This window comes from Dermochelys coriacea, chromosome 11, assembly GCF_009764565.3.
Source record: "Dermochelys coriacea isolate rDerCor1 chromosome 11, rDerCor1.pri.v4, whole genome shotgun sequence".
Taxonomy (NCBI): Eukaryota; Metazoa; Chordata; order Testudines; family Dermochelyidae; genus Dermochelys; species Dermochelys coriacea.
In genome coordinates, this window is record NC_050078.2 from 20,370,330 (window position 1) to 20,394,485 (window position 24,156).

At 41.3% G+C, this 24,156-nt stretch overlaps 1 protein-coding gene across 3 annotated transcripts in view; it reads left to right on the plus strand.

Annotated features, from left to right (window-relative positions):
• The first annotated feature begins 5,197 nt into the window (after positions 1-5,197).
• Positions 5,198-24,156, plus strand: part of HNMT (histamine N-methyltransferase) — a 32,212-nt gene continuing 13,253 nt past the window's right edge. For 2 of the 3 annotated variants that reach the window (XM_043505066.1, XM_043505067.1), the window contains exons 1-5: positions 5,198-5,292; positions 10,881-11,007; positions 12,118-12,264; positions 15,344-15,396; positions 20,994-21,101. In XM_043505066.1, the coding sequence (XP_043361001.1) occupies positions 12,128-12,264; positions 15,344-15,396; positions 20,994-21,101 (298 nt within the window). In that variant the 5' untranslated portion in view covers positions 5,198-5,292; positions 10,881-11,007; positions 12,118-12,127. Of the gene's footprint in view, positions 5,293-10,880; positions 11,008-12,116; positions 12,265-15,343; positions 15,397-20,993; positions 21,102-24,156 lie in introns of all 3 variants that reach the window. The other variant, XM_038421822.2, reaches the window with a different exon arrangement.

Below are 24,156 nucleotides of genomic sequence, written 5' to 3' on the forward strand. Positions count from 1 at the left end.
TCTGTTGCTTTCATTTTCTTTTCTGACCAGAGGATTTACAATAACATCTATAGATTATTGTAGTTTGACAGGCTCATTGTGAAATACATAATAGTTTTAAAAAATTAAACAAAGCTACTTTGCAAAGAATGATGTGTAAGTACATAGGAAAAATATACCAGTTTTCTTCCCAGCAATCACAGCTGTCATTTCTCCACTATTACTAATTTTAGCTGTGCAAACTTTGTTTCTGTAACAGAGGGTATTTTGTGTGGGTTTTTGTGTGCAATTGCTTGTGCGTTATAAATGTCAGTATTCAGATGGAGATAGAAATTTACCTCTGGAATGACATTTTTGGATTTAGAAAGTATGATAGAATGAAGCAAATAATTAAATTTTAAGATCTTAAAATGTGGGATCTACGATTTTCTTCAAGCCTGTGATTTTTTTCCCCTTCCCTTGATGTTAATATTGGAGGATCATTTACTCTTTTCCCTCATGTTAGTTGTCTCAGTACCAATCCCTATTACTGCCTAACATACTTCCCTTGCCCAAAAGGGAGGATATGCTGTGACGTCAAAGATCTTCATTGGTCGTCAAAATTTTGCTAAATCTAGCTAGTGCCCCCTGAACATGCACAGAAGTGATTATTCAATTGCTTTTAAAAATCTAAGAGTTATATGTACAATCCCCCAAATCAAGCAAGTGTATTAATTCTCATTGAGGACTATGTCCAGGCCAAGTTTCAAACTTCAGCCATTTTTAATTGTTTTAAAAGCCTGCTTACTATGATGATTATACATTTTGTAATGGAAAGAGTTTTTTCAGGCTTTCATAATGTACATGTGGCTGAAAGGTTTTTAATCAATCTTCTTAAAATAATTAACCTGCAGTAGAGAAAACATGGAAAATTTAAGCTGAAAAGGCAAATGTTTTGTACTTATGAACACTTGAACACAAGAGTGATAGCTGACAGTGGGTGCATTTTTTTACAGCATTGTCTACTCTAAATCACTTGAAAGCCTAATGTCAATGAAACTTGTGATTTAGGCACTTTGAAAATGTTACTCACTGTTTATAACCTTAAACCAGTATACGGTATAATATTGGAAAGAAATGCTAGAATGTAACCATTACTACAATAGGTTTTATATAAGCAAAAGGTAAACAATGTTGCATGAGACCATGAGCATACACCACAATACCACAGCAAACTGCTTTTAAATTTCCCTGGGGCAACATTTCTTATATTATCACTGGCAGGTTTCTTCTGACTTTTATCTGCCCTTTTATGAGCACACTGGCTACAGCTAACTGCACCTGCTGTGGTTGTGGTTTCTGTGTGCAATGCAATGTTTATCTTGGGAGGCAATATGCATAAGCTAGGTTGAGGGATTGCGGGAAATGGATTGGACAGTGTGTGTACAGATTTGGAATTGCTATGTGGTCGGGAACTGGTGACCATGCTGTGTCCCTAGTGAGTTCATTCAACTGTTTAAAACGACACCCACCTACATCTGGGGACTTTGGAAAATTATATGTGGCAACTATTTTCATTTAAAAGGAAGATGATGCTGGATTGGGTTTGGATCTTCATTTCAAAACCCCTATTTCCCCTGCCCTTCAACTCACCCCCATCCCTGACCCCAAAGTGTGGGTGTTCAAATCCGAGTTTAGACCGGGGGAGGGGGAGGGGAGAAGAGGGGGAGCAGTGCTAAGTCAGGTCCTGGCTTAAGTCCCAATTTCAGCATCACCACCTTCTACTGAAGTTCTGGACTGTTCAGATTTGGGGGTTGAGTTGGGTCACTTCCAAATAAAACTGTACAAAAATAAAACTAAAAAGCGGGGGGAGGCAAACAATAAGCGCTGAGTAAAGATGTTGAGCCTTTGCAGTTGTGGTGATTTGGGGGTTCTGTCTCTACCACTTATGAATTGTGGATGATTTTATGAAATTACTGTGTCATGGAAGGCCTCGGTGGATCCCCCATGAATTAGCAGTGTTGTGTCATAGAATCATAGAATATAAGAGTTGGAAGGGACCTCAGGAGGTCATCTAGTCCAACCCCCGCTCAAAGCAGGACCAACCCCCAACTAAATCATCCCAGCCAGGGCTTTGTCAAACCTAACCTTAAAAACTTCTAAGGAAGGAGTCCACCACCTCCCTCGGTAACGCATTCCTGTGTTTCACCACCCTCCTAGTGAAAATTTTTTTCTAATATCCAACCTAAACCTCCCCCACTGCAACTTGAGACCATTACTCTTTGTTCTGTCATCTGCTACCACTGAGAACAGTCTAGATCCATCGTCTTCGGAACCCCCTTTCAGGTAGTTGAAAGCAGCTATCAAATCCCCCCTTATTCTTCTCTTCCACAGACTAAACAATCCCAGTTCCCTCCGCCTCTCCTCACAAGTCATGTGTTCCAGTCCCCTAATCATTTTTGTTGCCCTCCGCTGGACGTTTTCTAATTTTTCCACATGCTTCTTGTAGTGTGGGGCCCAAAACTGGACACAATACTCCAGATGAGGCCTCACCAATGTTGAATAGAGGGGAACGATCATGTCCCTCGATCTGCTGGCAATGCCCCTACTTATACAGCCCAAAATGCCATTGGCCTTCTTGGCAACAAGGGCACACTGTTGACTCATATCCAGCTTCTCATCCACTGTAACCCCAGGTCCTTTTCTGCAGAACTGCTGCCGAGCCATTCGGTCCCTACTTTAGTGCTGCATGGGATTCTTCCGTCCTAAGTGCAGGACTCTGCACTTGTCCTTGTTGAACCTCATCAGATTTCTTTTGGCCCAATCTAATTTGTCTAGGTCCCTCTGTATCCTATCCCTACCCTTAAGCATATCTACCTCTCCTCTCAGTTTAGTGTTATCTGCAAAATTGCTGAGGGTGCAATCCACACCATCCTCCATTTATGAAGATATTGAACAAAACCGGCCCGAGGACCGACCCTTGGAGCACTCCACTTGATACCGGCTGCCAACTAGACATGGAGCCATTGATCACTACCCGTTGAGCCTGACAATCTAGCCAATTTTCTATCCACCTTATAGTCCATTAATCCAGCCCATACTTCTTTAACTTACTGGCAAGAATACTGTGGGAGACCGTGTCAAAAGCTTTGCTAAAGTCAAGGAACAACACATCCACTGCTTTCCCCTCATCCACAGAACCAGTTATCTCATCATAGAAGGCAATTAGATTAGTCAGGCATGACTTGCCCTTGGTGAATCCATGCTGACTGTTCCTGATCACTTTCTTCTCCTCTAAGTGCTTCAGAATTGATTCCTTGAGGACCTGCTCCTTGATTTTTCCAGGGACTGAGGTGAGGCTGACTGGCCTGTAGTTCCCAAGATCCTCCTTCTTCCCTTTTTTAAAGATGGGCACTATATTTAGCCTTTTTCCAGTCATCCGGACCTCCCCCGATCGCCATGAGTTTTCAAAGATAATGGCCAATGGCTCTGCAATCACATCCGCCAACTCCTTTAGCACTCTCGGATGCAGCGCATCCGGCCCCATGGACTTGTGCTCGTCCAGCTTTTCTAAATAGTCCCGAACCACTTCTTTCTCCACAGAGGGCTGGTCACCGCTTCCCCATGCTGTGCTGCCCAGTGCAGTAGTCTGGGAGCTGACCTTGTTCGTGAAGACAGAGGCAAAAAAAGCATTGAGTACGTTAGCTTTTTCCACATCCTCTGTCACTAGGTTACCTCCCTCATTCAGTAAGGGGCCCACACTTTCCTTGACTTTCTTCTTGTTGCTAACATACCTGAAGAAACCCTTCTTGTTACTCTTAACATCTCTTGCTAGTTGCAACCCCAGGTGTGATTTGGCCTTCCTGATTTCACTCCTGCATGCCTGAGCAATATTTTTATACTCTTCCCTCATCATTTGTCCAATCTTCCACTTTTTGTAAGCTTATTTTTGGTCATGTCTCTGCCAGGCCAGAAAGAGATGATGGGGAGTGATTCCCCAGTACTCAATGATTGTCTAATCAAAGTAAAACATCTTGGGACAATGAGCTGGCTTTAACTGAGAGAAGACAACTCTTCCTCTTGTCTGGAGGGGTTTGGGAGCAATGAAAAGGCACCAAAAGGCAGAACAAAAGAAGCAGGTGACTCCCAGCATGAATCTTTAAAAGGATTTGTGGGGGAAAGGAGGTAGATGGGGATGGAGAGTCATTTTGCATCAGATTAAGATGAAGGGGGCTGTTGCAGGGGCAGGGTAGACAATGGCATGGTAGACCCTACCAGACTGAAAAAAGGAGAGATGATTCTCCAAGAGAGGGTGACATTGTGTTTAGGATGTTGTATTGTTTTCTATATGATCTGTACTGTTTGTGCTTTATCTGTTATGAACAATGGTGCTAGAATCTGTGCAAAGCCCACCTATTGGTATATGTTAAGTATTCATAACTACCATGTTGTCCCTGAGAGAGTTCAGCTGTAAACCAGCCGCTTCACACCTTTTGGGGAATGTTCTGGGAGAGGGGTGTTTTTATGTACTGGGGAGCCTGAAGAGTCCGTGTTGCCCCCAGGGTGGATAGGTGGCTGCACAGCCGGTTCCAATGCTCAGAGAAGGGTCTGCACCCTGAGAGGGCTTAGGGACCCCATTCAGGCCCCAGAGGCATCACACACCCAGGGGACCCAGAGCACAGAGGCTAGGATTCCCCTCACAGCACTACTGACAGGTGGCCAGGAAGGGGCACTTGCTAGGGTCTGTGACAACAGTGTTTAAACAACTGGCAGTGATTCACATCCTTATGCAATTTTTGTAAGTACTTATTCAGGCAAATTTGTATGGAAGTGAACAGGAATTTGAGTATGACTGATTAAGGCTCTGAAGATGGAGTCCTAGGAGATGTCAGTACCTCTCATATAGTTTAGCTGCTTAATATTCTGGCATGCTCAGTATGTACAAGGTTCTTACAGTGATAAAATACATTATTCCATTTGAAAAGTAGATGCAGTCTCTTATTAAAACTACCACTCTTAATTATATTTCTCTTTAAATGATAAGAATCAAATTCTACAGTTACACTAATAAAAATCTGAATTACTCCAGATTTACAGCAGTGAAACTGAGCAGAATTTGTCTCTCTGTTGTAAACCACATTAAAGGTTGTGTTGCTTCATTCCTGATCAGAAATACTGTAATGGCTTTATGCCAAAACCTGATTCTATGGGTGGGGATATAATCCGTCTGTAACAAACAAGCTGATTTGATTCAGAGTCCATTTCCTGCACATTGTAGCAACACTCAGAGAAACTGAAACGAGCTGGCTCTCTTAAGGCACAGACTTTATACATGTAAGTACAAATGCTTTCAGGAGAAGCACAGGCTTCAAAGTATTTTTCACTAAAGTTCTCAAAGGGAAGGCTAATGTCTTCCATATTTTGGTAGCATTCAGCAATAAGAAATAATCCCATAGCAATAAATGCTTTCCTGCTACAACCAGTTTACAATTACTTGAGGAGTGCTCACTTTGCTTTCTGATTTAATCTGAAGAGTTTAAAAGGTTTTGCTGTATGGTTCAGTGAGGGTCCAATTCACACCAGTGTAAATCAGGAGTAATATCAATTACACTATTGTAAGATCAGACTCAAGCCTACAATTTACAAAACCAAACGTGTCCAGGATAATATTTGATTATCAGTTAGGGCAACTTGTCCAAATGAGCATTACTATCATTAGTGGTCTGTTTGTAGAATTAATTTCCTCCTCCTCTTTCCCCACTTCTAAACTAACCGATTGCAGGCCAAATTGCAATCAATCAATCAATCAATCAATCAATAAAATGAATGAGATAAAGTCCTTAAACTGCATCTAACATGAAATTAATTTATTCTGTTCTTATCACTGTGGTTGTACAAAATAAACAGGCAAATTAAATCACAGCAACTGGTGTGGTTATTACACAAATAAAAAACCTTGACTATCAAAAGACTAACAACTGTAGAATATTTTTAGAAGACTGAAGGTTGTAAAATGTTTTTTAATACCAAATGGTATGAGCCTCCGTTATTCCATCTACACTGAAGAATACTGTTGGACTGAGCAAAGGAATGTGTAAACATGGAATGTACCATTCTTTTTTATGGGTGGTATACAGTGTATTTCATAATCCCTTTGGACATTCAACTATTACTTTACTTTCTTACTAACCTGTACAATTCTGGCAACATTTTAATTTGTCTATTTTGAAATCTCCCCTAGTTCTCTGATTTTGTTGGAGGATTTCAATGCTGAGCATCTAAGAAAGAAAACAATTGTCAGTGAAACTGATCCATATGCATGTCTTTATGTCTGGTTATGTGGCAGCCTGAACAGTTTTGTAGTTCCTAATGCATAACTGCATTTTATTATGTGTTTATTCACTGCAAATTTCACTTGAGTGCACCAAATAGTTACTGAATTGTTGGCCTGAGGGCTGGTAATTCAAATAATGCAGTCAATTTAGCTGCAATTTGTTAGTCTGTCTTTCTAATGCATACGCAAAATTACGGCTCTTATCTAACAAAAACAGACTCACTAAAACAATCCCCAGCAACAATGAACACAGACTAGGTGCTTCACAGCTGAGCCCATGTAGTTTACCATGTGAGGTCCAGATTTTGGAGCCCCTATTTACTGGTGACCCCTTAATCACATGATCAGACCTTTTGTTTTCTGTGAGACTGCTTGCCAGAGTAAGTGCTTATCAGGGTGAGAAAGAGCTCCACAATATTGCCCTTAATATCCTTATTTAACATTTTTCTCTGAGAGCTTTTAGGGTACTTGAAAGATTCAAGGGCCATTTCAGTTGGATTGAGTCATTTTTCTTGTCTCTAGAAACTTTCATGGGCAGGGCCAAATTCTGATTGCTTTGACCCTGAGTATAACTCAGTTACTTTCAACAGTTGCTGCGGAATTATCCAGGTGTAACTGAGATCAGGCTCTAACCCACAATACCGTATCCATCTAGGTATACTGAAACTTATAGGTGTTGGTAGAGTTGGCCCAGTTCTTACACCACTGACAGAATTGTTACCTGAAATGTAGTTACCCTCTCTTTCCTACACAAGGTGCAAGGCCATCGTTTCCAAAAATAAGTGTAAAATGCAGTGATGAATCTGACATAGGTGAATGAATGTGATCATAGGGTAGTAGGAAGGAGAAGTTTCCACACCAGTTGGGAGGATCGTTTGTCAAGAGTGGGTCAGTGAGGTAAGCTATCTTGAGAAGCACAGGACTTGAAAATGGTTGGGTTCTGGTAGCCAGATCATGAAGAGCTGGGACAGTTGTCTGAGTTTTTGGTTTTTGGTTTTTAAATTAGCTACCAGTCAAGTGAAAGTGGAGCAGCAACTGTGTGGAACCACTGTTTCAGCATGAATAAACAGTGCACAGAGACCGCCCATACTACAGAAGTGAACATTGAGTATGTAACCTTGAGGATACCTAATTACCTCTAGTGGAGGAATGGACCAAGAGCTGTCACCCAGGGTATTAGGCCTGAGGATTAATAATTTTTCTTTTGGACTTCCCCGAAGGTTAAAACAACCCCACAGACTACATTATGATTGTTAATTGAAACTGTTTAAGCCAATGAGCCTAAGGTATTTGGGATCTAGTAAATCATCCTTTCGTTTGAGCTGTGTGCCTGAATGACCCACCAACTGCTAAAGCCAAATGGGCCTTGCAGTTTAAGGACCTTAAATGCCTGTCATGCAGTTGATCTATACCTTGTGTGCTACCAGTCACTGTTTCTGAAAAGGGTGCCTTTCCCACAGCACTCCAGGAACCGCACTGGGGCTACCCAATCAGATGGCTTTTTACATCTGCTTGGCACTGGTGTATATGGCTATCCAAGCTGGAAAATCAGGACCTTTGTCTGTTTTCTCCATGGCTTGCTATATGTTTATGGAGGAGATGGTATGATGGGATAATGGGATTTTGGTAAGTAATTGATCTTTAAATATTCAGGGTAAATAGGCCAAATCCCCTGAGATGGGATATTAGATGGATGGGATCTGATTTACTATAGAAAATTATTTCCTGGGTATCTGGCTGGTGAATCTTGCCCATGTGCTCAGGGTTTAGCTGATTGCCAGATTTGGGGTCGGGAAGGAATTTTCCTCCAGGGCAGATTGGAGAGGCCCTGGAGGTTTTTTTGCCTTCCTCTGTAGCATGGGGCATGGTTGACTGGAGGGAGGCTTCTCTGCTCCTTGAAGTTTTGAACCATGATTTAAGGACTTCAATAGCTCAGACATGGGTGTGGTTTTTCATAGGAGTGGGTGGGTGACATTCTGTGGCCTGCGCTGTGCAGGAGGTCGGACTAGATGATCAGAATGGTCCCTTCTGATCTTAGTATCTATGAATCTATGCTAGGGATTGTCAGTGAGTGCTGTTTATGGTGATGGTCTTCATAGTGTAGGGTACTGTCCATTGGGGACTGAAGTGAGACCACCAAGCCCATTTCACCCCAGCCACTCAACAGCAATAATGACAGGTTTCAGAGTAGCAGCCGTGTTAGTTTGTATCTGCAAAAAGAAAAAGAAAGCTTTTGCTCATGAAAGCTTATGCACAAATAAATTTGTTAGTCTCTAAGGTGCCACAAGTCCACCTTTTCTTTCAACAGCAATAATACATCTAAAAGTATATTGAAATCCTGGGACAGCCCACAGTCTGATGGAGCTGGCAGATTTGGGGCTACCCAATGAATTTAATATTTTTTTAAAAGAAACCCCACTTTCTGTGGCAGTTACTGGTTTACCCATGGAACAACAATTTAGCATTCTGAGAAAAATCTGAATACATTTAAAAATTGGCTCCTACTCCTGTTGATGAACTAGAAATGTGCACAGAAAGAGGCCTGAGAGGGTGACATGGCAAACTCTAAGAGAAAGCCCCAAAGAGAGCAATAGGGAGAGAGTCTGCCCCTATTTTAGTGGGGTACTGGGGCTGTGAAGGCATCACAAAGGGCCAGGGACAATTCCCTAGTGCAGGCACAGTACAGTGCCACTGTAGCACTTATCCCATGAATCCCAGCTGGGCGTGGTTGCAGGGTTTGTTGATATGCTCCCCCATTCTTGGACTCTATGGAAACTACTCTAAAGTTCTCCACAGGATGCCAATCAAGAGGCTGGAAGGAGCGGGTGAAGCTATCGTCTCTTAGACGTGCTCTGCTGGATACCCACAGAGCACAGTGACACAAGTTGCTATAGACCAGTGATTCTCAAACTTTTGTACTGGTGACCCCTTTCACATAGCAAGTCTCTGAGTGCAACCCCCCCATTATAAATTACAGGCAATTTTTTATATATTTAACACAATTATAAATGCTGGAGGCAAAGCGGGATTTGGGGTGGAGGCTGACAGCTCACGACCCCTCCCCACACACACACATAATAACCTCACAACCACCTGAGTGGTCTTGACCCCCAGTTTGAGAACCCCTGTTGTAGACCATGTAAGGAGCAATAGCACAGCTTTCCCATCTGTGCTGTGGGATCTTCCTGAGGAAGTTCCAGGGTTGCTCCTGGCCACACAGCTCCTGGAGGAAAGTATAGTGTTGCTCTTGTTTGTTATGTGCTGTGGAAACTTTGAGAACAAAATGGCTGCTGAACTGCTCATTGAGAGAGTTTTGGAAAATGTAATGGTGCAGCACCCTGAAAGGAAGAGGCATCCCAGTTTCATAGCACATGCTCTAGCTGAAACTCTTTTACTTTACCCAACAAACATTTGTCTAAGAATACAAATTCAGCTAATGCCCTGCAGACAGGGGCCCCAACACAAAAAGAAACCCAGCTAAAACTCTGCATTTTATCCACAAAAAGGAAAGGAGGACTTGTGGCACCTTAGAGACTAACAAATTTATTTGAGCATAAGCTTTCGTGAGCTACAGCTCACTTCATTGGATGCATTCAGGGGAAAATACAGTGGGGAGATTTATATACACAGAGAACATGAAACAATGGGTGTTATCATTCACACTGTAACGAGAGTGATCAGGTAAGATGAGCTATTACCAGCAGGAGAATGTGGGGGGGAACCTTTTGTAGCAATAATGAAGGTGGGCCATTTCCAGCAGTTGACGAGAACGTCTGAGGAACAGCGGGGTGGGAGTAGGGGAATAAACATGGGGAAATAGTTTTACTTTGTATAATGACATATTCACTCCCAGTCTCTATTCAAGCCTAAGTTAATTGTATCCAGTTTGCAAATTAATTCCAATTCAGCAGTCTCTCATTGGAGTCTGTTTTTGAAGTTTTTTTGTTGAAGAATTGCCACTTTTAGTCTGTAATTGAGTGACCAAAGAGATTGAAGTGTTCTCCAACTGGTTTTTGAACATTATAATTCTTGATGTCTGATTTGTGTCCATTTATTCTTTTATGTAGAGACTGTCCAGTTTGGCCAATGTACATGGCAGAGGGGCATTGCTGGCACATGATGGCATATATCACATTGGTAGATGTGCAGGTGAACGAGCCTTTGATAGTGTGGCTGATGTGATTAGGTCCTATGATGGTGTCCCCTGAATATGAATATGTGGACACAGTTGGCAAAGGGCTTTGTTGCAAGGATAGGTTCCTGGGTTACAGAGTAGCAGCCGTGTTAGTCTGTATTCGCAAAAAGAAAAGGAGTACTTGTGACACCTTAGAGATAATGAATTTATTTGAGCATAAGCTGTATCCGATGAAATGAGCTGTAGCTCACGAAAGCTTATGCTCAAATAAATTTGTTAGTCTCTAAGGTGCCACAAGTACTCCGTTCCTGGGTTAGTGGTTCTGTTATGTGGTGTGTGGTTGCTGGTGAGTATTTGCTTCAGGTTGGGGGGCTGTCTGTAAGCAAGGACTGACCTGTCTCCCAAGATCTGTGAGAGTGAAGGGCATTTTATGTTTCTCCTCTTTTTGCTCAGTGGAGATAACAGAGCAGAGTTGGAGCCAGTGGGCTGCTATAGTGGTTGCACGGCAACCAAGTCCAGGAAATACGGCACTGTAGCTCTATTCAGCTGGCTGCCCTCATTCCAGAATTCGTTGGCTAAGGTAGGTAACTGCTTTGACTCTGTTTAACAATTCCCTTTGTGGGGAATTCAGCTCAGGGGATTGGAGAGGGATTTAAACAACATTTAGACAAATGACTCCACACAGGGATAATGGAGCAAAGAACTACTGGCCAGCTGGGAAAAATGAGTCAAGCATCTATTCAGGTCTATTTGCTCACAGGCACAACCTATTCATACAGTGTATTTTGCCACAATATTCCCCACCATACACAGTAGCAGAAGAGGAGAGAGAAAGCAGTGTTTGTTGATTAGAGCACAGGACTAAGGTTCAGCATTCTGGATTCAATTCCTAGCTTTTTCACTGACTCTCTGTGTGACTTTGCCATGCCACTTACTTCACTTTCTATGTGCCTCCATTTGTCCATCTGTAAAATGGGGTTAAACTCTACTAGTAGCTCACATGACTTTTGTGAGACTTAACTAACTAATGCTGGTGAAGCATTTTAATCTTCTCGGATGAAAGGTGCTACGTAAATAAAATATTGTTTATTAGATTGTTATAGTTTTCAACAACCTATCTACAAAAATACCGCTACTCAGAGTCCTCTATAAAAATACCAAATGGTTGAAAGCAAGAAATAGCAATTCCTAGCTTCTCTGGGAATTTATAACTAGCTTCCTTCCAATCCCCACATTCAAGTGCCTCTATTTAGATATCTCCCCTCCCCTGCAAATAACCTGTGTAGATTTTAATTGAATCCTACCCGACTACTGCAATAAAATGGTGACATTTTGTCAGTGGAGATTATATATGATTGATTTGTAACTGTGACTCAAACCTGAACTAGGGCTTTTATTGTAGAATAGTGGCATGCACTTTATAAGAGAAGCTCCTTTCACAGCTCTGTTTCTAATCTAAAGCAACAGGCCAAGGTCTCAGAACAAAGTCCAGCAATAATGTAGCTATGCCAATTATACATGCACATTGTCAGTGTTCAGACCAGATATAGCACTGGCATGACATTCTGAAGCAGTCTGAGACATTGGGGAACTTGTAACTGTAGTCTGTGTGTGTTTGATTCATTACTAGGGCAGAAAGAGTTAAAACGGGGAGGAAAAACCTACCTCATTCTTTTGTGTATTTCATAGGGAAACTAAACATGGCATCTTCTATGAGGAGCTTGCTCTCAGACTACAGCCAATATGTCGAATCTTTTCGTCTGTTCCTTGAGAATTCGACAGAGCACCAATGCATGCTGGAATTCATTGAGAAGAAGCTGCCGGGCATAATATCAAGGTAACAGTGTCAGATGTTTTATCAAAAGGACAAACCCCTGATACAATTCTGTACGAGTGATGAATGTATGCTTCTGACTACAGGAGCCTGGGCTTTCAAGGGCTGCCTGAGAGTTATAGATTGCCCTCCGCCCCCCCCCCCCCCCCGGTGCCCCTCTGTAGATCTTTGATAGTGCTTTAGTTAGAGATTTTATTTAGACACTCCACTGAAAGGCCTCTTTTTGTGATGAGGTCTGACTAGCAGGAAATAGCTAGAGTTAATTGTTTCCTTGTATGCAAATATAACTTAGATTTAATAAACACTAATGTATGAAAAATATATTAACAAACTGCATAGGATTTTAATAATTTTATTTAAGGCTTTTACAGGTTTTTTTTAAAAAAAAAACAGAATTTTTAATTTCAGTTAAAATGCTTTCTGACTTTCACACCATCCATTTACTAATCAAATAAGCTTACGGACTACTTTTCCTTGAAGACCTGGGGTGAAATCCTGGATCCATGGAAATCAATGGGGGCAAGATTTCACCCCTGGTTTCTGTTCCCAACTCAGCCAATGCCTTGTAATGATCTTACAAGTTACTTAACCTCTCTCAATGCTTCAGTTTCCCCATCTGTAAAATATAAATACTTTTGCAAAGAACTTAAAAAAGCTAAACGTGCTTTTATATTATACATGCAAAATACAGCCAGTTAAAATTCTCCCGACAGAATAGTCTTCAGTTCTGTTGAATCCGCATTTTCCAGTGGAAATGTTCCATGGGAACGTGTTGATTCCATCAACTTTCCTGCCAGCCTGTCCGGCTCCCTGGGATCTCTGGCTCCTCAGCTCCATGGCTGCCTGCCTGTCACAGGAGGGCTACCTACGCTTGCCAGCAGGCTGGCTTCCCAGCTGCTCAAGCAGGCCAAGGAGCTGGACAGCCCAGCCACCCACACAGCAGGCAGCCGGCAAGTCCAGGGAGTGCGAACATTTTATTGTTTCTGAAACAATTCTTTTGGAATTTCAGTCCCAGGAACAATTTAGTTTTCATCCTGATTTAGGAAACCTCATTTTCAAAAACTCAAAAAATTATCTCAGGATGGAAATTCCGTTTCCCCGGCCGGGCTCTGATTCTCAAAATCCATTCTCCCAGAGACAGAGGGAATTGCAGGGCTCGTGATTCAGAATCTTTTTTAGTTGTGTGCAAGTCCTCTGGCCTGTAGCCTGAGAAAGAAGGGAGTGCTGTCGTGATGGTTCTCGGGGTACCCAGAGCTGTGACTCACCTTCTTACCCCCTGCCTCCTGTGGTAGGGAGCCTCTCCTGTGTGGAGCTTCCCAACACTGCCAGCCTTCTAGCCACTCAAGTGCTCTCCTCTAGGCTATGCCTGTAATATCCAACCCCATCACCAGCTACACACAGAAATACCTGGTCTGCTCTCCCTGTGAACCATGTACACACCAGGCTGTAAGAGTCAGCTCTGGTCCAGCACTTGTAATACCACAACAGTTAGGTATATTTGTAGTGTAAACAAGAATAAGTTTATTATCAAAGATTCAAGTGATAATGAGTAAAGTATTAGAAACAAAAGGTTACATGTAAAACAATCATAACATGCTTTCTAGAGACTAACAGATTAAACTTCTGTTAAAGACATTCTCTCACCCAGGGTCTTTTGCAGCTTTACAACTAAGGTTAGCTGAGATCCCGTTTTCATGAATGAATACACTGCCTATTTACTTCCAGAATGAGGGAGTGTCTTCTTTGCCTTCTATTTATACTGCCAAGTTCAATGTCTGCCCTCCTGTGGCTTGTTTTTCTTGTGTGCTGCTTTCCTATTTACTTCACATCTCTTCATTGGCTTTGTATATAAATGGGCATCCATTGGGTTTCTTAACATGCTTAATTTACATACTGACAGAGAGAGAGGTGAATAAACATCTCTTATCTGACAGCCTGTTTTTTCACCTCTTCTGGTGACACATACCTTGATTCAGAATCGAAGAACATATTTTCTGTGCGTGTGTGTGTGTGTATATACACACACACATAACTCCTTACATAGTATCTGCACGTGTATTTGGCAATGATGATAATGACCAGTGTGACCCAGCTTTCATTTAAGACCTCACTGACATTCTTCATTGAACCAGAACGTACCTGCCCAGGATCAAGATATTCCTATTACTCCCTCACCAGATATCATTAAAGGGTTCTTGGGTCATACTTCCCCTCTTACAATACAGTAGGAACAGCCACAACCCTCTAAAAAGAGGTAAAATCCTGATCCCACTGAAGTCAATGTGAGTTTTGCCATTGATTTTAACAGAGAAAGGATTTCGCCCCAGTCATTAATGACCTCCTCCTAGCTAAAGTACAACTGTGCTGCTTTATTAGTCTAGATCTCTCGGCTGCATTTACCACAGCAGATCATTCTCTGCTCCGCCTTCTTTTCTCTTGGCATCTCTGACTCCGCTGTTTTCCTGTGCCTCAGTTTCTCCATCTGTAAAATAAGGATAATACTGACCTCCTTTGCAAAAGGCTTTGAAAGCTAGAGATAAAGAATGCTGTACAAGATCTAGGTATTAATGGTTTTTATTCAATAGAGTTACTCTGGATTTACACAGGTATAAATAAGACCTATGGTGTGTGCTACTAAACAAACATTAAAACAAAGTCCATGCTCTGAATAGCTTATAAATCAAAACCATGATCAGGTGCAATCAAGTACAATACAAACATATATGGGATATCAATTAGAATATCTATTTATGTATATTATATATACTATATATATATCCAAGCACAGAGATGGGAGAAAACGTGTGGTGGCCCCAGTTTGCTTTCAGCCCTAAGACATGCAGAACTCCCATGGATTGCCTGAGTAATGACTAAATAAACACTGAGCATGAATCCTTAGCCTGTCTCTGTGCCTGCCATGTACATTTATGGTTCTATGTTAATATAAAGCTACACATATCTGTGTACATAGTCCTATTGTGGGGTGTGAGTGTGTTTTCCTAAGGGTGTTAAATCTTTGCACTAATGAAAACAATCTATTATATATCTAGTCTAAAATATGCAAATCTATTTTTGTTTTCAGCATTGGAAATGAAAAGTCTGCAGTCAATATTCTAAGTGTAGGTGGTGGTTCAGGTACAGTAAAACCTTGAGGTTTTGTATATATTTATTTTTTTCCTTGGGGAATATTGGATGGCAAATCACAGATGACACTCAACACCATAATGGGCCTGGGTGGATGCACCATTCCTTGAAAAAAAAAATGGGTTCAAATCCAAACTTGGTTCACTAGTAGAAACAAGCCTGGTGATATTGGCCACTGTCCACCAATCAAAAACATCACAGAGCTGTCATTCTGTACTCAGAATAAATCCATGGGAATAGCAGAGCAAACAGGCTTATTAGAGTTACCTTCATAAAGTAATCTATAGCAACTGGCTGATTACTCGACTCAAAGACTCATCTACTCCATTTTACTACTTAAGAGACCTGTTCCTGCTCACCCTTACTCACTTGAATAATAGTTTTTCAGTTTGAGGGACTGGGAAATCCACTGCAGCCCAACTTGTAGCCTTCACACACCCACTACCTTCATTTTCACACAGCAGGAGCCCTGCAGAGATTCTGTGAGGCAGGGAGTGAAGGAGGATTATGTTGCAGTTGAAGTATTCCCCCCACCTACCCAAATTCTGAGGGCCTGGGCGCACTACTCGATATTGTATAAGGCAGAATTCCTGTTGATTGTATTCACTCCTTACTCAGGCAAAGCAAGCAAGGATTCGGGATTTAGCCCCATGCCTGCCATACACATCTATGGATCTGGCAGGTACTGATTATTATCTTTAGATAAGAAGAGAAGGGGAAAGGAAGTCAAAGGAAAGGGAAAGAAACTAATTCTATAAATTCTCTTAATCTTCCATATCCCACCCAGCACGCTGCACACAATGGGGGACATACTGTCCCAGGTATGTGTGTACAAGCAGGATACAAAGAACCGCCTCCTGCCCCCCTGGGTACCTCTCATAAGAAATCGTCCCTCTGTGGCAATATTCTCTAGCCAGGACTGTGCCTAGCTGGCTCAAGTTAGCCCACAGTGTTTATACCCCAAAACCAATTCACATGGCTGTCCTATCTCCCTTCATTTTTCATCTTGCCAAGCTCATAAAATCCCTGGAACCTTCACATAAATCACTCTCTCCTGTAACTCATTCAGTTTTACTGTACTTCTGTGCACTACCTATACAGATCTGGATCTTTAGGTGCCAACGACAGAGCAGGTCACGAATAAAGTTTAAAAAAAACAACCCACAAACCTATTTCTTTCCTGGTACATGAAGGCCTCTGCGTATGAACCCTAAAATCTCTAGCTTTGGTTTTGCTCTTGCTGTCACATTACATTACAAGTTCATATGAATAACCACTGACCATGCTCACTGCAAAGGTCTCTTATAGAAATTATTGGTTCCCAAGAATCCCTATGCTTTAGATAGTTATAATGCCATCAGACATGTATCTCTGAATCCCCGTTTGCTGATGGGATACTGCGCAGGAGACAGATACTTTGAGCTTGGTCACATAAGGTTTTTTCCCCCCTAACATTTCCCACTATTGTTGCCACCAGTTCTGGTCCACTAGTGGTAGTGATGCTAGGGTAGACAAGGTATTGGTAGCCACCATCTTTTCAGCCACTGCAGTGTCTGGGTGCTGTTGAAAACCTGAAGGTATATATGTAGATAAATAAGGGAATGTCCTCCCTAGATGATATAAAACCTTCCTAAATACTGCTTACATAAGTCTCCCCCCTTAATACCAATGTCCCTTAGTTCTAGTCTGCCAATTAAACTCTATTGGAGCAACAAGTTTAAAGTAACCCTTAATGTAATTTAAATGCTTTAGTCATGTCATCTCTGAAAACTAATCTCACTTTTTCAATCTTTCCTTATAAGTAAGAATAACCACGTGTAAATGCCGAGTAATTAGTTATAACCTTGACAATGAGACAGAGTGGAGAGATTTATTTCTAAACAAGGGGAATAATTTTCTGCCCAAAAAGATGGTGTTTCTCACAGGATCATTGAGTCGGTCAGTGGGGTGTTTAACTGTCTAATCAGAGAGATGCAGCTTAGTGTGACAGATACTGATTCAATAAAGTGGCAATTGCTCATTTTGCCATAATTGAAAAGCGGGATTTTCATTGGTTCTGAGAGTGAACTAAAGTCATATGCTGCACTCAGGACAGGTCATTTGCTGAACTACAGTTAAACTTTAAGAATAAGCTGTTTTTTGATTTGCTGAGGTTTCTCCTCACACCCTTATTTCTGAGTCAATAAGGAAGGTTCAGCTGCTTGTTATTTTAATGGGTTCACACCAGTTTCATGCAGAGGTAGGCTGTAGCCTTTAGCCTCAGGCCCATATTAAGGGCAGCATGAAGCTGTAACATCCTGTCAGAGCTCAGGAAAGATTATTCTTCCTGGGGTCTCATCCCTTTCTGGCCCCTTCAGCATGCAAGGAGCGTGATTGTTGCTGGTCCTTGGTGCAGAGAGTACAGGTGGCTGGATAGCTCCATGCATTCATCCTGCTTCTCTCATCCCTAGTGCACCCACACTAAGGCCAAGCACGATCTGGCCATTCAATGTAGCTGTTTGGGCCCATTATAGCAGACAACTGAGAGAGTCTGCTGTTGACTACAGCTTGTGCCTTATTAAGTTTCCACTTCAGTGCACAGCATCCTAATGTTGCTGTACCTGTAAAAAACATAAAAGGCATCAACTGTGCTGTAAACTATCCATTTATTTAAGATTTTTAATTAGAAACTTGATGGCGAACATAGTGATAGCCTTTAAAAGGTAATTGTATTAGAGAGTTTAAATACTTCCAATAGTCTAATTGCCAAATTGTTGATAATGCAAGCTGCCGCATATTTGACTATAAAATGCCTCAGGACACCTGTTTGCATATAAAAGAACTAACTGAAGTTAATTAAGGCTGTAGATTAAGTCATGAGTCAAAGTTTTTTTGTTTCAAAATAATGTAAGGGTGGTGTGGCCATGGAAGAGTAGAAATTTCCATCAACATATGGAGATGGGAAATTCAGATTTTTTTTTCTGAGACTGGCACAGCCTTTCCAAGGGGATAATTTACTTTACAGAAGATTGATAGAGAAAATGAACTCTGTAGTAGTTAGTTAACAATTCCATGTTTCCAGATTTTCCCACAGCAGACTGTGAACAAATTAATTTGCTCTGATTTTCAATAAAAAGAAATTTTGTGGTGATCACAAAACCACAGCTATTTGTTACTTCTGAAATTCAATTTCCCTTTCTTGAAAGAACATGCTTACACAAATGTCATGTAAATATTTGTTTTTAAAAAGATACTTAGCTCTGAAAAAATTAAACCCTTCCTTATGTTTTTATGTACCTTTAATAGAGCCTTTTTCACACACAAACAGTGCAAAACTTGAACCCTTCAACAGTAGTGTGTAGTTACAAACTGTAATGGTATGTAGCAGAGCATGGCAGGGCCCCCTTGGTTCCTGCCTCTACTAAGTCTACAAAGTCACTCTGAGACCCTGAGGTTAATAGCCACTGGTGCAGTTTATTTACAGGCTTGTTCCCACCACCGTTTCACAGTTGGTCCTTCATCATCTGCAGGGAGGAGAGAACTACCTTCCAGCTTCCACTGCCTGCCTTTTCCCTTCCTTTCTGCCTCCCCACCCTGAGGCTTTTATACAGCCCCAGACTAATTAGGCGGCAGCTGTCTCTGCGTCCCCAATTAGGGCCAGGTTATCTACAGTCATCTCTAATCTATCACCCTGAATAGGAGCTGGCGTGACAAAGGGCTGAATCAGAAACCCTTTGCCCAGCACCCTGTCACATGACATTTAGTAAGACCAGAAGCAAGGCATGGACCTCTTCATGTCTGCAGTGGTATGTTGAGAAGAAGGATGGTCCAGTGGTTAGATCTCTAGCCTGTGATGTAGGCAACCTGAATTCAATTTCCTATTCTTTTGCCAACTTCCTATGTTACCGTGGGCAACTCTGTGCCTCAGATTCCCATTGGTAAAATGGGCATAATAGTACTTCCCTACCTCACACGGTGTTGAGGCTAGATAAAGTGAAGACTGTAAGGTGCTTAGATAACGGGAGTCATAAGTACCATGTGTATCAAAAAAAAGTCCCATTAAACCAAGCCGGTGGGGAGAGGGGGAGGAGGGAATGAGCATGTGAAAAGTTGCCTGCTTGCCTTCAGGAAGTTCAGCCAGCCTCTCAAACACATCTGTATCTCTTCAACTTACCAAATTCACCCCAGTTATCCATTTTTGCCTAAGTACATTAATGCTGCTTCACTCAACATACTTAGCTGGAAGTCCATTCCAATTATTCACCATCCCTCCATAAATTCTTCTTGCATACATTCTCTGTTATCTTAAATCTCCACCCCTAGTTCTACTCTTGATTGAGTGTCAAAAATTTTATACTTTAACATAGTTTAAATGCTTCAATCTTGTCGCCTTTCATGACTAAATTCAGCTGCTCCTTGTAAATAAGACGCTCTATTCAATTTTTCATTTTAGTTTCCCTATGTTTTCACTCTCTCTACCTTAAATGAATGTTTAGACAAATAAGGTGACCAACACTGGACACCAAAACTATGCAGCCTATGCAGTCCAAGCAATGCCTTTATAAAGTATTATAGCACAGTGTTCTAGGTTTCCTTCGTCATACAAATGAGCATCTTATTTACTTGCTTTACTGATGCTGCATATTGGACTAGGAATTTAAATGTTGGGTCTATCAATACACTCATCAATAAAATCACTGCAGCAGATCTGGATGATCCCTTGTGTACAGAAAAAAAGCAGCCAGTGCTGTTATATTTGCTTTATGCTGTATACACAGACACACAGTATTGAGCTTAGTCAGTCACAGAAAGATCAAAGGACTTTACAGACCAAAGACAAAAATGGAGATTTGCGTCAGCTTTCCAATTAATTTTCTTTTTTCCCCCTTCCTCATGTGTCTCATTAGCCAATTAGCCTTTGGGAAAAGACCCCTAATTCACTCTCAGAAATAAACACAAAAGACTCTCCAAATGGCCTTGTAAAATATAAATGGGGGAATACTGTGATGGCTCAGGGATTTTCTAATAGAACAGAGAGCTTTTTACCTTGGGTTCATTGGTTCCACACCAGCCTGGGTTGGTAGTGACTAGAAATGGGGCAGATCTGCAGTTTGGATCCAGATCTATACTTGCCAAAGATCAGGGATGATTGTATCCCGGGTTTTGGTATTGACCACTCTCAAATAGTGGTTAAAACCAGAGGACAGCTATTTAGTGGCATGTGTGAAACAAAACAGGAGGTTCAGTCCATTTCTTGAGAGGACATGTGTACATATCACTACAGAACATCACATCTGATACATCTGATAGTGTCAGAGAAGTCAGACTCATGAGGGAGTGATGGAATTAATCGTCAGTCCCTAGAGATAGATCTTCCAGAATGGGGTTGAAGAAATTCAATAAGAGCAATATGTGGAAGACTACACTGCCAATGCCTATGTGATACCTGTCCAGTACATAAATAGTGGATTTAATTGCCAAGGCAATTGATCTGAGACCTACATTTTTTTTTTAAAAAAAGAGGGATTTTGGGAAGGATGATAGCTAGCAGAACCCTCACATTTATCCCTGCTCTGACCTTTTTATTCTGTTTCATCTTTGTATTCTAGGTGAAATCGACCTTCAGATTCTCTCAAAAGTACAAGCTAAACATCCAGGAGTTACCATTAACAATGAGGTGATAGAACCAAGCAGTGAACAAATCCTCAGCTACAAAGGTATTTGAACTAGCAAATGCATTTAACAAAGTTGACCACTGGCTAACATGTCATCTATATAAGGATTTTTGTTCCTTTTTTGCCTCAAAAAGAGGAAATTGCTATCTTCATTTAGCATTAGTAATTATTAGTAATTAGTAACTTTTCGGCTGTACTGCAGACTCCTGCCTTCTTAGCAAGGTCCTAGTTCCTGATCCTGCAAAGAGCTCTGCATGGACAAACCTTATAATTACACAGATGCCTCTGCTGTATCCCATTCTTAGAGTGCTTTTTATGGCACAGTTTTTATCAGTATGTTCAGTGTTAGACTGCTATCTGCAGCCATGCCTCTTTACATTGCTAGGTGATCAGATTTTATAAACTAGACAGGGTTCAGTAACTGCATGAGAGAGCTATAAGTAAAACCCTGATGTTTTAGGATGTAGTGTTTGTGTTTCAGTGGTGTGGTGTTCTTCCCTCTTCCCACTGACTCAGTGTCCCAGAATGGCATTGAGGGGTCTGCTTGAAATTGTGATTAACAAGAATGCTAAGAACTATTTTTAAGTGGTTTGCAAATATTAACTATCTAATCCTCATAATACCCTACTGAGTTAAGTATAGTCCTCACAAATTAGGTAACCAAGGCATAGAGATTAATTAGCTTGTCCAAGATACAGACAGCATTAATGTACAAACTGGCATTCAAAAGATCTTTGCTTTCAGTCCTATGCTCAGAGGCCTGGAACATGCCTCTCTCCATAAATCAGAGATCCTCACTGATTGTTTTGTGAAAAATACCATGGCATACCTAATAAAATATGTGTTTAGCCTTTGTGCCTGGCCAAATTCTCACTGAAGTTTCAACTAAATGTATTAATTTTGATTGATAATCTTAGCCAGTTATGTGCTGTCAAACACCTACTGGGTTTCATCAGCACATAGCTATATATATATTCTGGTGATGGGCAAACTGATTTCTACATATAGATTGTACTCTTTTGGAAGCAGGGACTGTGGCCAGCTTTGCACCTCGTGGGCGAAGATCAGTACCAGACCAAAATGTGCAAGTGACTACATAAAGTATAAGGCAGTGGAGAATCAGGCTCTGCAGCTTCTTTATAGAGAGTGCCTGGAATGTGTTGGGTGCCCTCACACTATAAATAATGCACTATTTTTCTCTCATCTAAAAATGCTAACTTTCTAAGTGTATGTCTCACTGCAATTAAAAACCCGCAGCTGGCCTGTGCCAGCTAACTTGGGCTTGTAGGCTTGGGCTGCAGGACTGTTTAATTGCAGTGTAGATGTTTGGACTTGTACTGGAGGCCAGACTTTAGGACTCTAAGAGGTGGAAAGGTCCCAGAGCTTCGGCTACAGCCTGAGCCTGAATTTCTACATTGCAATTATACAGCCCCTTAGCCTGAGCCCTGCAAGGCTGAGTCAGCTGGCATAGGCCGGCCGCGGGTGTCTAATTGCAACATAGATATACCCTTAGGCTTAGAGGACACCTTTAAAAATGCAGGATTCTTAACATGAAAAAACTTGGAGAGACAAGGTATGTGAGACAATATCATTTATTGGACCAGCTTCTGTTGGTGAGACAGACAGACAGATAAGTCGGTGACCCAAAGAAGAGCTCTGGGTCATTGTGGATCGTTCTCTGAAAACATCCACTCAATGTGCAGCAGTAGTCAAAAAAGCTAACAGAATGTTAGAAATCATTAAGAAAGGGATAGATAATAAAACAGAAAATAACATATTGTCTCTAGATAAATCCATAGTACTCCCTCATCTTAAATACTATGTACAGATATATTGGAATAAAGATATATTGAAATTGAAAAAGGTCCAAAAAAGGGCAACAAAAATTATTAGGGGACTGGAACAGCTTCCATATGAGGAGAGATTAATAAGATTGAGACTTTTCAGTTTGGAAAAGAGATGACTAAGGGGGGATATGATAGAGGTCTATAAAATCAGGACTGGTGTGTCGAAAGTAAATGAGGAAGTATTATTTACTCCTTCTTGTAACACAAGAACTAGGGGTCACCAAATGAAATTATTAAGCAGCAGGTTTAAAACAAACAAAAGGAAGCATTTCTTCACACAATGCAGAGTCAACCTGTTGAACTCTTTGCTAGAGGATGTTGCGAAGGCCAAAACTATAACAGGGTTCAAAAAAGAACTAGATAAATTCATGGAAGATAGGTCTATCAATGGCTAGTAGCCAGGATGGACAGGGATGGTGTCCCTAGCCTCTGTTTGCCAGAAGCTGGGAATGGGCAACGAGATGGATCACTTGGTGGTTACCTGTTTTGTTCATTCCCTCTGGGGCACTTGGCATTGACCGCTGTCAGAAGACAGGATACTGGGCTAGATGGACCTTTGGTCTCACCCAGTATGGCCGTTCTTACGTTCTTATCCTGGGACCAACATGGCTACAGCAACACTTGCATACACAAACTTGCACAGTCTGAGACGTTCTTCAGGAAATCCTAGATAAATCGCCATTATTTCCTACAGTAAGTTCAAAACCTGGGGAAACCTCAAGACACTTGCAGGAAGCACATCATTTTTTCACTAGCTGCCTCCATCACACAGCTTTCTGTTCATTTTAAAGATAGTACATAGGACATGTGAGGAGATGAGCACAAAAGGGGGTTCATAGGCAACCATTAATTTAAAAAAATTGTCTGTCTCAGAGTTATAGGGCAAGCTTCCCTACTAACTTTTAGATTGCCCCAGATTTAGACTATTGATGGTCAGACATCAAAAAGTTTGACAGTTTGTTTTTGGTAAGCATTCAATAGTTCTGATCCTTCTGGAAACTCTCTCTCTCTCTCTCTCTGAGAACTGACTGAATTTATGGGATATGCACACTACACAAGACAAGGCTCTCATGAAATCTTTGTGTACTTTGTGATCACCTCTAATCTCTAACCAGTTAATTGGCTGTATAATCCTATTTGGGGCATTTTTTTGGGAAAAGGTAAGTAGGAAAAATTAAGTTGTTTCCCTTATTTTAAGAGTTCTTAAACTAAAAATTAAATACTAAACTAAATTTCTAATTAAAATTCTG